The 14592-nt window shown below is 38.4% G+C and overlaps 1 protein-coding gene across 1 annotated transcript in view; it reads left to right on the forward strand.

The window, feature by feature from the left end:
• The window catches only part of EGFR (epidermal growth factor receptor), a 220649-nt gene that overhangs the window by 143179 nt on the left and 62878 nt on the right, over positions 1-14592 (forward strand). Inside the window, exon 8 of the mRNA XM_081342924.1 lies at positions 6252-6368. Within this exon, the coding sequence (XP_081199050.1) occupies positions 6252-6368 (117 nt within the window). The remainder of the gene's footprint in view (positions 1-6251; positions 6369-14592) is intronic.

A 14592-nucleotide genomic window follows, 5' to 3' on the forward strand; every position in this document is an offset into this window, starting at 1 on the left:
GGTGGTACCTTGCTCAATAGTAGTAACTGTAAAAGGACTCTCAGAATCCTAGTGGACAATCACTTACATATGAGCCAGCAGTGTGCTGTAGCTGCCAAAAAAAGCCAACACACAGTGCTAGGGTGGATTAACAGGGATAATGACAGGGCCCACTTCCAAACCTCATCCCAAGAAAGCAGGACTCCTGGAAACAGTTTCTTTCCAAAAGGAACTTTTATTAGGAGAAGCATGATAGGCAGAATCTGAGGGTTTTCCACTCAGATCAATAGGTTAAAAGAATCTCAAGCAAAACCCCACCCCAATAGTTCATCCAGTTGTTTGAATGGGCCAATCCCCTGGTGTTAAGTTTGCTGTGGGAAAGGAGCTGTTAACGGGGTCCTTTCCCATGCTTGTGAAGATGTTGTTGGATCTTCGCACCTTCTTTTCCGCAGCGAAAGATAAGCCAGATGGCCGAAGGCATAATCCTTTCTCACCCCAAGGTAACATCAAGGGAGAGACAGTGTAAAGAGTCAGCATGCAGGAATAGTGGAAAGGATACATTGTAGCAAAGCAGAATAACATACCATGGAGCCTTCCCCCTCCCCCTCAGAGGAATGGCAGAACCCTCAGAAAGAAAGAAATAGGAAAGAGATGAGATAGATTTTTTTCCCCAGGGAAAAATGGGTTCTGACAGATAGAATCAAGATCACATGATCTTGGCTTCCAGTTTCCACACACAGCACTGGTGGACGTGCGGGAAGAAGCCTCTCCCTGCCGTCCAGTCTTTCTTCCTCAGAGAACCCTGAAAAGGGTCAAAAGTCACCCTGGAGGGGCGACCACTGTGAGGAGGCTCTTTCTGCAATCACGGAAGGGTGGCAGCCCTTCTTTTGATCTGGAGCAACTCCTCTGGCCCGAAGAAGTGATCAGCCATCAACATGGCTGATCACTAAGTCACTCCCTGCCAAAAGCCAAAAATCACTATCAAGCACAACGAAGCAATCTGGAGGATTTGGGTGAGACCTTACCTTTCTTACTTCCCTAATTACTTCCCTGTGGGACTTTCCTGAAAATCTTTTTCCCCCTTCTTGAAAGATTGGCAACTGCCTACTTGGGGTATTAAAACCTTAAAGCCTTAAAAGAAATCAAATGACTAAGCTAAATAACTAAGCAACCTTATTTGTACTTTTGGAATTTTTGGGCCACTAAAAAGTTTTTATTGCTTATTTTTGCGGGGACCTACTACCCTATTTACTGCTAAAAATAGATTAATTGGCTAAAAGCCTCATATTAGTCTGGAAAAAGATTTTACATGCTACTGAGGACATCTTGTGGCAAAACCTGGTATAAGACAAATCTGACAGCATAAACTCACCTAATGAGACTCTGACTTCAATTGATGAACTGACAACCCAAAAACTAAAAGAGGATGAGGAAATCAACAATAAAATAGGGGACTTTAAAGAACAACAAGTACAATTTACTGAGAGCCTTTATGCCCAAACTTTGATTTCAACTATAAAACCTGAAGAAAGCAATACTAAGATGGAGGATGCCAAAGGCCTTCAAATACAGTACATTAAGACTTTAACCAACCAAACAATAACTACAACACCAGACATGACCTCTTATCTAAGCCAGATCGAACTGAAAGGAGAAGACCAGATTGAATTAATGACAACTGTACTATGCCAAACATGGAGATTGGATTTATTAGAATGAAAGTAAATGTTGGGACTTGTAATAATAAAGCTTAAATTTTCTTTTAATGGGCCAAGGGGAACTGTTAAAAGATATAAACTGATTTTATATTTAGGATCTAGAGTTTTAAGAGAATGAAAATTAGCTACTAGAGCATAACTCTGAATTATTTATAGAACTTGGAATAACACAATAAAACATACTTCGTTAATTATAGATGAATTGCAAAGATGACAAATAGAATATGTTTTTGAAATATAATAAGAATAAAAATTGCTTTTAATGGGCTAAGGGGAACTGTTAAAATATATAAACTGATTTTATATTTAGGACCTAGATTTTGTAAGGGAATGAAAGTTAGCTACTAGAGCATAACTTTGAATTATATTATAGAACTTGTAATATCACAACAAAAGATACCTTGTTAATTACTGATAATTACAAAGATGATAGAATATGTTTTTGAAATATAACAAGAATGCACTTAAATGAACAATGTATGTATTTCGGATATGATAACTACTATATAATGAAATAGGGGAAATGGGGGTTACCCCAAAATTAGGTTTCTTAGATACCATAGGCTAATTTGGAGCACTGTATTGAAATTAGATAAAACTTAAAAACAAGACATGGATAAGTATCTGTGAAAGTGTATTGATAATTGTTCTAATTGGCTTCCGGTTCCAGATTTCGGCCTGGCCAGACATGTGAGGGAATGCTCCCCACGTCGTCTGGATTTCTTCCCCCCCTGTAAAGGGGTCAAAAGTTGCCCCAGAGGGGCGACGAGTGGGAGAGAGGTCTCTCCAATTGGCGGTAGAAGGGTGGTGGCCCTCCCGTCGGCTTGGAGCAACTCTCCAAACTGACGAAGAAAGGATTGGCTACTCCCATGGCCCATCGTTTCAGCCATTTCCTGCCGAAGCCAAAATTATAACAAAGCACTTGAAAGTACTTGAAAACTGGATGAGAATTGCCTTCTTCCTTTCCTAATTGTCTACTTTTTCCTGCCAAAAGCTCCTTGAATTTGCTTCCCCCAGGGAGGAGAGAGGGAAGGGACCCTTTTTTCCCCACCCTCCTTAAGGGCAGCCTTTGATCACACCGGGAGAAAAAAGAAAACCTTGAACAGAATAATACTATTTAATTTGACTTACTTCCTTTCTATTTTTGGTGACCCAAAACTCCTATCCTTACAGAAACTGGCTATTCTGTCTATTTGATTTAAAAAAGGGAGAAGAGAGAAAAGAACTACTTAAAAGTACTCAAAACTGATAAATTTACTCTGTCTGAAAAAGATTTTAAGTATGCTGGGGACATCTTGTGGCAAACAAACCTGTTTATTTTGGAACTGCCCTTGACATTATCAGCTAAAGATAAAAACCTGAAACAGCTGGAGGTGAACTCAAGGCTTGTGGAGGTGAACATTTACTGACTTTTGTTTAAAAATTAGCCTCCACTAAGGACTATTTACCACTACTTCAAAATGGAGACTGATCAGCCCCAAACTCGCTTGACTATAAGCTCATATTAGAAACAATCCATAAAGTTTCTGAGATGTTTATCTCCAGGCTGGAAAATTTAGGTACCAACTCCAATTTACAAGCTGTAACCCAGACTTCAACTAAAGAATTTACAACTCAGAATATAACAAAACTGGAACAAATTACTACTGAGACAGAGGAACACAAGGTACAAATAGATATTGAAAAAACTAATACAAAAATTTTGACTCTATCCAAAGAACCGACAACTCTAAAAGTACAAGGAACTATCACTATAGCAAATAACTTTAAGGACCAACAATAAACTATGGGAAAACTTAATACTCAACTTTTGACTCCATCGAAAGAACCTATAACTTTAGAAGTATACTATGTGCAAGATAGTGATGCTAACATAGAGGACATGGAAGCCTGGATAGCCAAGCACTAATTATAAAACTGGATAAGACTCTCTACTTAAAGCAGATGAACCCAGGTGGAAGAGGAATCCAGACCGAACTGAAGATAAAGTTTTTAGAGCAAATACAGAGACTAGAACTAACAGGGCAACAACATAATGATTACAAATGGTTTGTTTTTTGTGGATCACTGGTGGCTTCGATTCAAATAATATGTATTGGAGTGAAGGAAGACCTATCTGGCAACTTAAAGGCCTTGGTCTGGAAACCTGATTGGCAAAAAAAAGAAATCAGAGTTAGATTTAAAAAGTGAGTTCTTAGAGAACCATTAAAGGCTATCCTCTTAGTAATCAGTGATCTATCAGGATCTAAAATAGAAAATGTTTATGAGATAGAACTAGAATGTGTTTATGTATCTATTAGGCTTATTTTAGACATTATAATTTGTGCACTGACATAATGGAAATTTGGTTTATAGATCCCACGTTTGATGTTAAAAGACATTTGATTATTCTATTTAAGAATTAAGAATTAGCTAAAATTTAAAACAGAATCTGGTTGTGTATAAATAGTTGTAGATTGATAAACATAGACTGTGGTCCTGTCAGTAACGTGTGATGTATTAGGATGTGAAACAGACAATATTTATTAGGTAGAACATAGCTACTCAGCCACTGTGTACATGTTAGATGCTATACTTTTTGCTGTAATGAAATAAGGGAAATTTGGGTTGTGAATATTATTTGGGATGTTAAAAGCTAAATTTGAATAATATAATTTAAATCAAAATTAGGTAAAATTTAATAACAGGACATAGATATATCTCAATGAAAGTGAATTGACAAATTTCTAAATATGTAGATTTTAACTGGAAAACAAATAAAACTTGATAATTGTTCTAATTGACTGTCACAACCAGAAATGTATTAATTTGATTTTGATATTATGATTAAGGGAATTGGAGAGGGAATTTTTGTTTATCTATCCTGACCTATGTACAAAAAGATTTTGTTATTGGACTTTTGATTATCCAATCACCACATTGCTTAATAAATATTTTGGAAGTAAAATTAGAAAAGTAATAAAACTTGTAATAAAAAAATGTTCACATGATCTTGATTCTATACCACTTTATAACACCTTGGTAAGGGCACACTTGGAATACTGCATCTAGTTTTGGTCACCACGATGTAAAAAAGATATTTAGACTCTAGAAAGAGTGCAGAGAAGAGCAACAAAGATGATTAAGGGACTGAAGGCTAAATATATAAAGAACTGGAATTGGGTATGTCCAGTTTAATGAAGAGAAGGACTAGGAGTGACATGATAGCAATGTTCCAATATCTCAGGGATATTGGAAGAAGAGGGAGTCAAGCTATTCTCCAAAGTATCTGAAGGCAAGACAAGAAGCAATGGATGGAAACTAATCAGAGAGAAGCAACCTAGAACTAAGGAGAAATTTCTGAAAGTTAGAACAATTATTTATTTATTTATTTATTTATTTATTTATTTATTTATTTATTTATTTATTTATTTTTGGGACTTATATGCCGCCCTATCTCCCAAAGGACTCAGGGCGGCTAACAACAATAAAAATACAATAATACAGAATTTAAAAGAAAATTAAATTAATGGCCCCTGTAGAATAAAATTAAAATTAAAATAAGTTAAAAATTAAAAACATAATTAAAATCCCTGTCAGTCCAGGTCAGCCTGATGGAAAAGGAGTGTTTTGAGGCCGCGGCGAAAGGACCGGAGATCTGGGGCCATCCGAAGCTCAGGGGGGAGCTGGTTCCATAGAGTGATTAATTAATTGCCTGGGCGATCTGCAGTGGGCCGTGGAGGCAGTGGGTGGCCCTGCGGGCAGGTGGGATGAGGCGGGGTAGATGGGGATAGGGCAGGGGGCAGAGCAGAGTGGAGCAGGGGGGCAGGGGGGGTTTGGGCACTCAGTCTTTAAAAGATATAGGGTTTCCTGTCCAAGCAGGAGGTTGGACTAGAAGACCACTAAGGTCCCTTCCAACTATTATTGTTGTTTTTGCTGCTGCTGCTGTTGTTGACTATGTGATTCTTTTGAACTTTTAGTCAGACCAGATCATGAAATTATTCATGATGTATAGTTGCTACTAATTACTAATTAGTATTACTAATTAGCAAAATTATTGAATTTTGAGCCCTTGCATTTTTTTACTGTTTACTCCTAAACTGATCTCCTTCCCAGAAACCACATATTTAACGTGTTTTCAAAAACTGGTTCAGGTTTCTGAAATTTCATTCTAGAGAAATGAGGGTTTTTTTCACAAATGATCTGGTATGAAGAGACTAATGAACTTTTAACATACATTTGTAATTCACTGAAATGTTTCAAAGATATGCTACAGAGAAGCTACTGCTGTTCAAAGTACTGGCAAGGTTCTTTTGCACATCAGTCCATTCTGAAGTTTACATATGATCTGCCATTTTTAAAAATTTATTAAAACTTACTAAAATTACATACCATTTATATTGACAAGCTTATAGTTGATTTGGAGAGTATGTTTGCAGAGTATGTAGAATGTGTGTTTTGGGTGGAAATGAAAATTATATCAACCAAGGAAATAACACAAATTCTGTGACAAGTGTCCTTTTTTTCCTTTTGACTATCTGTTGTTTTTTTCCTCTCTCTTCCTAATTTTTCTAGATAACTATGTAGTAACAGATCATGGCTCATGTGTCCGATCATGCAATGCAGACTCTACAGAAGTGGAGCAGAATGGCATTCGAAAGTGCAAAAAATGTGATGGCCCTTGTAGCAAAGGTATGAAGGATAGAGAAAGAAATTATGCAACAGTTCAAAGGATTATTGCTAACAGTAGGCATTCTACATATTAATATGATGTCTGATAGAGAAGCTTTAATCTTTTCACTAGATGTATAATGTTAACTGCACATGTTGATTAATAATGTTAAGTCCATATCACGGAATCATAGAATTGTATGGGGCCATTTGGCAATCATCCCTCTGCTCAGTACAAAATCAGTTTATTATGTTTTCTTTTTGTAAGGCCATCCAACTCCATGGTTATTTGGACAGGGTACAACAAAAAATAAATTAAAACAAATCTGGTAAAAGAAAGCCATTTTAAAGTAATACAATATATAAGACTTATTATTCAGTGTAATCAAGGCTAGGGAATAGCCAGATTTTCAAGCACTTTTAAACATGGTGGATGGCAGCCCAACAAATCTCAGAAAAATGGTGTTCCAGATGATAAGTGTTGCAACAGAGAATCTAATGACAGGGATGCCAGAGAGATGACTATTAACTGACCACTTAACGATATGAAAGGAGAGCCTTCCACCAATTGATTTCATAATCTAACTATTCCTATCATTTACAGGTAATCCTTGTTAAACAATCACTCATTCAAAGACTATTTAAACTTATGATAGTGCTGAATGTAGAGTAGTTGGGGTGTCACAATATCTCTAGGGTCACATGACTGCAACTCAAATGTTTGGCAATAATAACATTGCAGTGTCTATGGCTGCCATTTGTCATGTGGCTGCCTTTTGTGACCTTCACTACTGGCTTCTAGCAAACAAAGTCAGAAACGACACTGGCAGGACTTTGAATAGGGATGTGACCATGTAGGATTTGCCCATTGACAGCAGCTGGGACTGCCGGAATTGCTATTGTAAGTCAGTGCAATAACATGATGTCATGTTATTGCACTGACTTACAACAGCAATTCCAGCAGGCCCAGCTGCCCTGATTAGGCAAATCGCACATGGTCACATCCCTCAGTCTTGCCTTATGAGCAATAGCTTTGTGATGGAGTTGCTAATCCAAATTACTTTTAGTGAGGACTATCTGTATTTCTAATATTTCATTGTAATCTGTGCTCCTATAACTTCAACCCATTATTGATACCTTGTATTCTGACATATCATTAAGTTTAATGTACCAGTTAACATACTTTTCTGATTATTCAACATATGATTATTCAACATATGAATTACCATAATGAATTACCATTATGTCACATTATGTCTTTAATTTTTACTCTGATTAATGTTTCTGCCTGGTGTACAGCATGTTGTCTTGGTTTATATTTTAACAAGAAAAAAGGACAATAATAATTAATTAACAATCAATAATGATTAAATTTGATAATTCCATAAATAATATATTAATTAATGATATATCTCTTTGATCTTCCCTTCTCCGATTTGTATTCTCCTTTTTCAACCTTAGCCAAAATATAATTCTTAATATTTTCAATATATAAATGATTAGATATAGGCATTTTTTATATTTATACAAATCATAATAATCTCTCTATATAACATATTTTTCAGCTTATATTATTCTCATAACCATCATCTCATTAGTTCAGTACACCTCCTATTTTTATAATTTTTGTTCGCTTAAATTCCCTTATATTCAATCCAATTCTTATCAGTCATAATTTCTTCATATTAGTCATCTAACTGTTCAAATTTTCCCATTTAGGTACATTATCCCAATATTTTATTTCACGCATTATAAAATACCATGTTGTTGTTGTTAGCTGCGAAGTCGTGTCCGACCCATCGCGACCCTATGGACAACGTTCCTCCAGGCCTTCCTGTCCTCTACCATCTGCTGGAGTCCATTTAAGCTCATGCCTACTGCTTCAGTGACTCCATCCAGCTACCTCATTCTCTGTCATCCCCTTCTTCTCTTGCCCTCAATCTTTCCCAGCATTAGGCTCTTCTCCAGTGAGTCCATCCTTCTCATTAGGTGGCCAAAGTATTTGAGTTTTAGCTTCAGGATCTGGCCTTCTAAAGAGCAGTCAGGGTTGATCTCCTCTAGGACTGACCGGTTTGATCGCCTTGCAGTCCAAGGGACTTGCAGGAGTCTTCTCCAGTACCATAGTTCAAAGGCCTCAATTCTTTGGCGCTCAGCCTTTTTTATGGTCCAACTTTCACTGCCATATATTGCAACTGGGAAGACCATAGCCTTGACTATACGCACTTTTGTTGACAGGGTGATGTCTCTATAAAATACTATACTTTTTATCTATCCTATAGTATCTAGATATAACATCCTTTTTAATAAGTTTATATTTCCATGTGCTACAGGCACAAAACCAGGAGTCCGTTTCTGCCTGTATTTTCATTGCAGCAATTTTGGTTGTACTGATATTTGAATTATTCTAATTTGGCTATTTTGAAGTGGTATCATTACACTACCTTTTAAGGAGAAATCAGGGTGAAATATTTCATTGTAAAAGACTAGGCTAGGTAGACTAGACTAGACTAGACTAGACTAGACTAGACTACAATATAATAGAATAGAATAGAATAGAATAGAATAGAATAGAATAGAATAGAATAGAATAGAATAGAATAGAATAGAATAGAATAGAATACAATAGAATACAATAGAATACAATAGAATACAATAGAATACAATAGAATACAATAGAATACAATAGAATACAATAGAATAGAATAGGAGCTGGAAGGGACCTTGGAGGTCTTCTAGGCCAGCCCCCCCCCCCCCCGCTGAAGCAGGAGAACCTATATCATCTCAGACAAGTGACTGTCTAGTCTCTCCTTAAAAACCTCCAGTGAGGGAGTGGCCACAATATTTGAAGGCAAACTGTTCCACTGGTTAATTGTCCTCACTGTCAGGAAGTTTCTCCTTAATTCCAGGTTGCTTCTCTCTTTGATCAGTTTCCAACCATTGTTTCTTGTCCTGCCCTCTGGTGCTTTGGAGAATAATTTGACCCCCTCTTCTTGGTGGCAGCCTCTCAAATACTGGAATACTGCTATCATGTCACCCCTATTTCTTCTTTTCTTTAGACTAGCCAAACCCAAGTCCTGCAGCCATTCTTCATAAGTTTTAGTCTCCAGGCCTTTATTCATCTTAGTTGATCATCTCTGAACTTTTTCCAAGGTCTCAACATCTTTTTTGTAGTATGGTGATCAAAATTGGTTGCAGTATTCCAGGTATGAGCTCTCTAGGGTTTTATAAAGTAGTACTAATATTTAGGGGACGCGGTGGCTCAGTGGGTTAGGACGCTGAACTTGTCGATCGGAAGGTCGGCAGTTTGGCGGGTCGAATCCCGAGTGCCGCGTAGCAGAATGAGCGCCTGTTACTTGTCCCAGCTTCTGCCCACCTAACAGTTCGAAAGCACGTAAAAATGCAAGTAGAAAAATAGGGACCACTCCGGTGGGAAGGTAACAGCGTTCCGTGCGCCTTTGGCGTCTAGTCATGCCGGCCACATGACCACGGAGACGTCCTCGGACAAGCGCTGGCTCTTCGGCTATGAAACGGACATGAGCACCGGCCCCTAGAGTCGGAAACGACTAGCACGCATGTGCGGGGGAACCTTTACCTTTACCTTTACTAATATTTAATAAATGTGTCCTCTCTGATCACAGTTCCCAATGAGCAGTTCCCATATGTAAGAAGGTGAATGAAAAGTACCAAGCCCCTGTCCTCAAAATAATCATGAAAGATATAAAAACAAGATTACCCAAAATAGAACAACTAAACCTTTTATGATTTTGAGGGATTTCTATTCAGATTGTCAGCACTGTTATTTTGTTTTTGATTAAACCACTGCAAATCCTATTTCATTGTAAATGAAATTACACACAGTGTTAGATCTGTTTTTTCCTGAAGTAAACTGACAATGCTAGAATAATTTGATATAATCAAGATAGAACTTTAGTGTTAGAATAAATGCCTACTATAAAATTCAATACATTTAAAAATAATTTAATGAATTATATAGAACAATTATTAAATACAATGTATGTACTGATATATTTGATATACGAATGCGATTTTGCAGAAATAGAGAAAATATAATAGATGCATAATTAAACTCTAAAGATGTATCTATTTTAATGCAACACAATGTTTTTTCTGCAGTAAAAAATGATACAATCTATTGTCTAATGATGTATCTCATGTTTCGTAAATATTTGGGATTTATTAAATGGAACTTTGGATATATTATATGTTTTATTTACTTATTTATTTATTGAATTTCTATGCTTCCTATTTCACTGATACAGTGACTGTGGTTGGCTTGCAATATAATAAAAAATTTTAAAAGTGCTAGGAAACCATTAAAATCAGAAAATTAAAATGTTATAAACCAAGATGATGGGCAGCCTGGGGTTGAGGATCCAGTCAACCATCCACAACATACCAAGTCACTGTTAGGGCCTTGAGCCAAGCAGCAGAGCCAAATTTTTAGGCTCTTTCAGATAACCAGGAATATGGGGGCAGACTTCATTGCTGTTGGGAGAATATTCCAGGCTCTTCTCCTGGATTCCACCAGCCAAAATTCTTTTGCTGGCAGGATAACAAACTAGGCCATTTCCAATGGAATGAATGGAGAGAGCTAGTCCCATCGGCTTGAGACAGTTCCTCAGATACCCTGGATCTATGCCATAAAGGGCTTTAAACCTAATGACCAACACCTTGAATTGGACCTGGAAGCAAACTGACAGCTAGTGCAGCTCATGTAACAATGGTGTTACCTATATCATCTGAGGAGCCTTCTATGCCACTGTATTCTGTACCAGTTGTGGCTTCTGAATATTTTTCAAGAGTAGCCTCGTGTAGAGCGCATTGCATTAATCCAATCAGGAGATAACCAGGGCATAGTTGATTGTGCACAAGGCCTCAGAATCCAGGAAAGGACACAACTAACGCACAACATGAAATTTCATAAGTGCTCTCCTAACCACAACTGTCACATGCTCTTTGAGTCCGGAGTCATGAATCTAGGAGAACCCACAGATTGTACACTGGATCTGTCTGGGATAATGCAATTCTATAAGAACTAAAAATGATAAACCTCCAGATCTGAAAGCTCCTTGAACCCACTACCACTTCATCTTATCCAAGTTCAGCTGAAGCCTATTGGTCCCCACCTAAATTCCTTCAGCCTGCAGGTTGTGAGAGGACAGCTATAGTATCACCTGGATCAGCAAATACGGAGTTGGATATTATTGGCATGTTAATGTTACTTCATCCCATGGTGTTGGATGATCTAACCTTGTGGTTTTATATAAATGCTAAAATGGAATGGAGAGGGCCCTGAGCTCTGCAGCATGCCACAAAGCAGCAACTGTGAACACTCACTCTCTGTCATCACCAATTGTGATCAGCCTTGAAGAAAGGAGTTGAACCAGCAGAAAACTGCACCACCCAACACCAGTCCTACAACTGTCTCCAAAGGATACCATGGATAATAATTTCAAAAGTTGCCAAGAGGCAAGAAGAGCAAGGATGGATGCACTATTTCCATCCTACTCCAGCCAGAGATCATCTACAAGTGTGACCAATGCTGTCTCTGTCCCATAATCAAGCCTGAAACATGACTAGGAGTCAGATAATCCATTTTATCTAGGACCCACTGAAGCTGCAGTAGAACAACTTTTTCCATCATCTTCGCTAAAAAGGAGAGGTGGGAAGCTGGACAAAAATGTCCAGAAAGGTGGGATCCAGAGAAGGTTTCTTAAGGAGGAGATTGACCAAGGCTTCCTTAAATGGGCCAGGAATACTTCCTCCTGCAGCAATGTACAGGTAGTCCTCAACTTACAACTATTTTGTTGTTGTTAGCTGCGAAGTCATGTCTGACCCATTGCAACCCCATGGACAACCTTCCTCCAGGCCTTCCTGTCCTCTATCATCTTCTGGAGTCCATTTAAGCTCACACCTACTGCTTCAGTGACTCCATCCAGCCACCTCATTCTCTGTCATCCCCTTCTTCTCTTGCCCTCAATCTTTCCCAGCATTAGGCTCTTCTCCAGTGGGTCCTTCCTTCTCATTAGGTGGCCAAGGTATTTGAGTTTCAACTTCAGGATCTGGCCTTCTATAGAGCAGTCAGTCTCCTCTGGGACTGACCAATTTGATTGCCTTGCAGTCCAAGGGACTCGCAGGAGTCTTCTCCAGCACCATAGTTCAAAGGCGCTCATAGTTCAATTCTTTGGTGCTCAGCCTTTCTTATGGTCCAACTTTCACAGCCATACATTGCAACTGGAAAGACCATAGCCTTGACTATATGCACTTTCGTTGGCAGGGTGATGTCTCCGCTTTTTGGCATGCTGTCTAGATTTGCCATGGCTTTCCTCCCTAATTGTTCTAACTGTCAGGAAGTTTCTCCTTAGTTCTAGGTTGCTTCTCTCCTTTATTAGTTTCCCTCTATTGCTTCTTGTCCTGCCTTCAGGCACTTTGGAGAATAGCTTGACTCCCTCTTTTTTGTGGCAGCCCCTGAGATATTGGAACACTGCTATCATGTCCCCCCTCATCCTTCTCTTCATTAAACTAGACATACCCAGTTCCTGCAACTGTTCCTTATATGTTTTAGCCTCCAATCCCCTAATCATCTTATATTTGATGTTGTAACATGAGATTTATACTAAAGATTTATGCACACTATTGAACTATTGATTAACCCAGTCATCACATTGCTTTTTAAATACCCAATTGTAAAATCAGAACATCAATAAAATATTATTTTAAAAAAGGCAATTCACAACTCCTCCCCCAGTGTCCAATTGTCTGGTGGAAATCTAGTCAATCTACAGATACCACCGTGTTAAGAGAAGCTGAAGATTTAGCGGGCTTCTCAAGGTCTCTCCTAGTTTCATTTTTCAACAGTCCCAGGCTCCATTGTCTGGAGATAAGGCAGATGTCTTCAGGTCACATTCCTCACATCTGGAGGGAGGGCATCTTGCACAGAGTAGAACTGAAGCAGATAATAATTCCCCTGCAAGCACTCTCCCCCAAAAGCAGGAAAGGAAAAAGGGAAGGATTAAAGGCAAAAACAATTGAGGGGCTCTGACACTCATTCTCACAACCTTCACAATCTCTCATCCTCTCATAAGCTGGTCTCTGCCACTGGCCACATAGGGACCACATTTACCCACCCCACTCTCCTCGTCTCACATCTGGGCAAGAAGAAACATAAAATAAGCACTCAAATGACCCCTATAGTCTCATTGGAGGAATCAACCCACTGTCACCTTGAGGTCTTTGGACTCCTGTTCTCACCCCAAAATCCCTCATGAGTTTCTCCCTGTCAGTCCTGGAGGAGGCCGGTTGATGACAGTGTTCTCTTCAGGGGCTCTGTTGTTGTCCTTGAGGTTATTATGTATTAGTATCATGCTGTATCATTGTTTCTCACTATATCAAACTTGGGGTGGGGTGGGGAGTTAATTGTATTTTATTATTGCTTTTACTCTATTCCACCCAGAGTCAGTGTAGAATTTAGCAGCCTTGAACATTTTGAAAATAAATATATACATAAGAAGCCAATCTCACTTAGTTTTTTTTTTCAAATATTCAAATAAAACTTTGAGAGATGATAATGTGACAATTATAATTATGAAAGAATATTTAAAAATGCAGTAAGCATCAGGATAGAAATGGAATTACATATATGTCTTATCTTTCCAAATTTTACTATCTTATACTGTTCTGTATTGTACTGTATGATACTATATGATACAATATGATACTATATATCTATGGAGATTCTCAGTCATCCAGGTCGTGGTTGTCCCAAAAGTGCTTTGTCAAGAGGCAACTGGACTTTCTTGTTTTTTCTTTGAAGACATTTTCCTTCTCTTCCAAGAAGCTTCTCCAGCTCTGGCTGGATGGTGTGGAATGGAAGGAGTCTATTCCTTGCAGAAAGCTGGTCATTTGCATTCTTTTAGAGAGTCGTTGAGGCCACTTGGAGGTTTGTCTGTGTCTTCGGGATCACCTGAGTAGTGCAAATGTGTGTGGAGCCTTCTTGGCTGCAGAATATTTTCTGCCTGTGTCCCTTCACTATTGAACACAGGTGCAGGCTGTTGGGGATGAGTCTGTGTTATCTGCATCTCAAACTGAAGTGCAAATGGCTCCTGTAGTCTGCAATGTTTTCTGGAGATCCATTCATATTCCCACACCATTTCAAGGGTGTTCATCCCAAAGTGCATAGCTAAATGTCTATGGAGATTCTCAGTCATTCAGGTCATGGTTGTCC

The sequence above is a fragment of the Vipera berus genome, assembly GCF_964194415.1.
Source record: "Vipera berus genome assembly, chromosome: Z".
Taxonomy (NCBI): Eukaryota; Metazoa; Chordata; class Lepidosauria; order Squamata; family Viperidae; genus Vipera; species Vipera berus.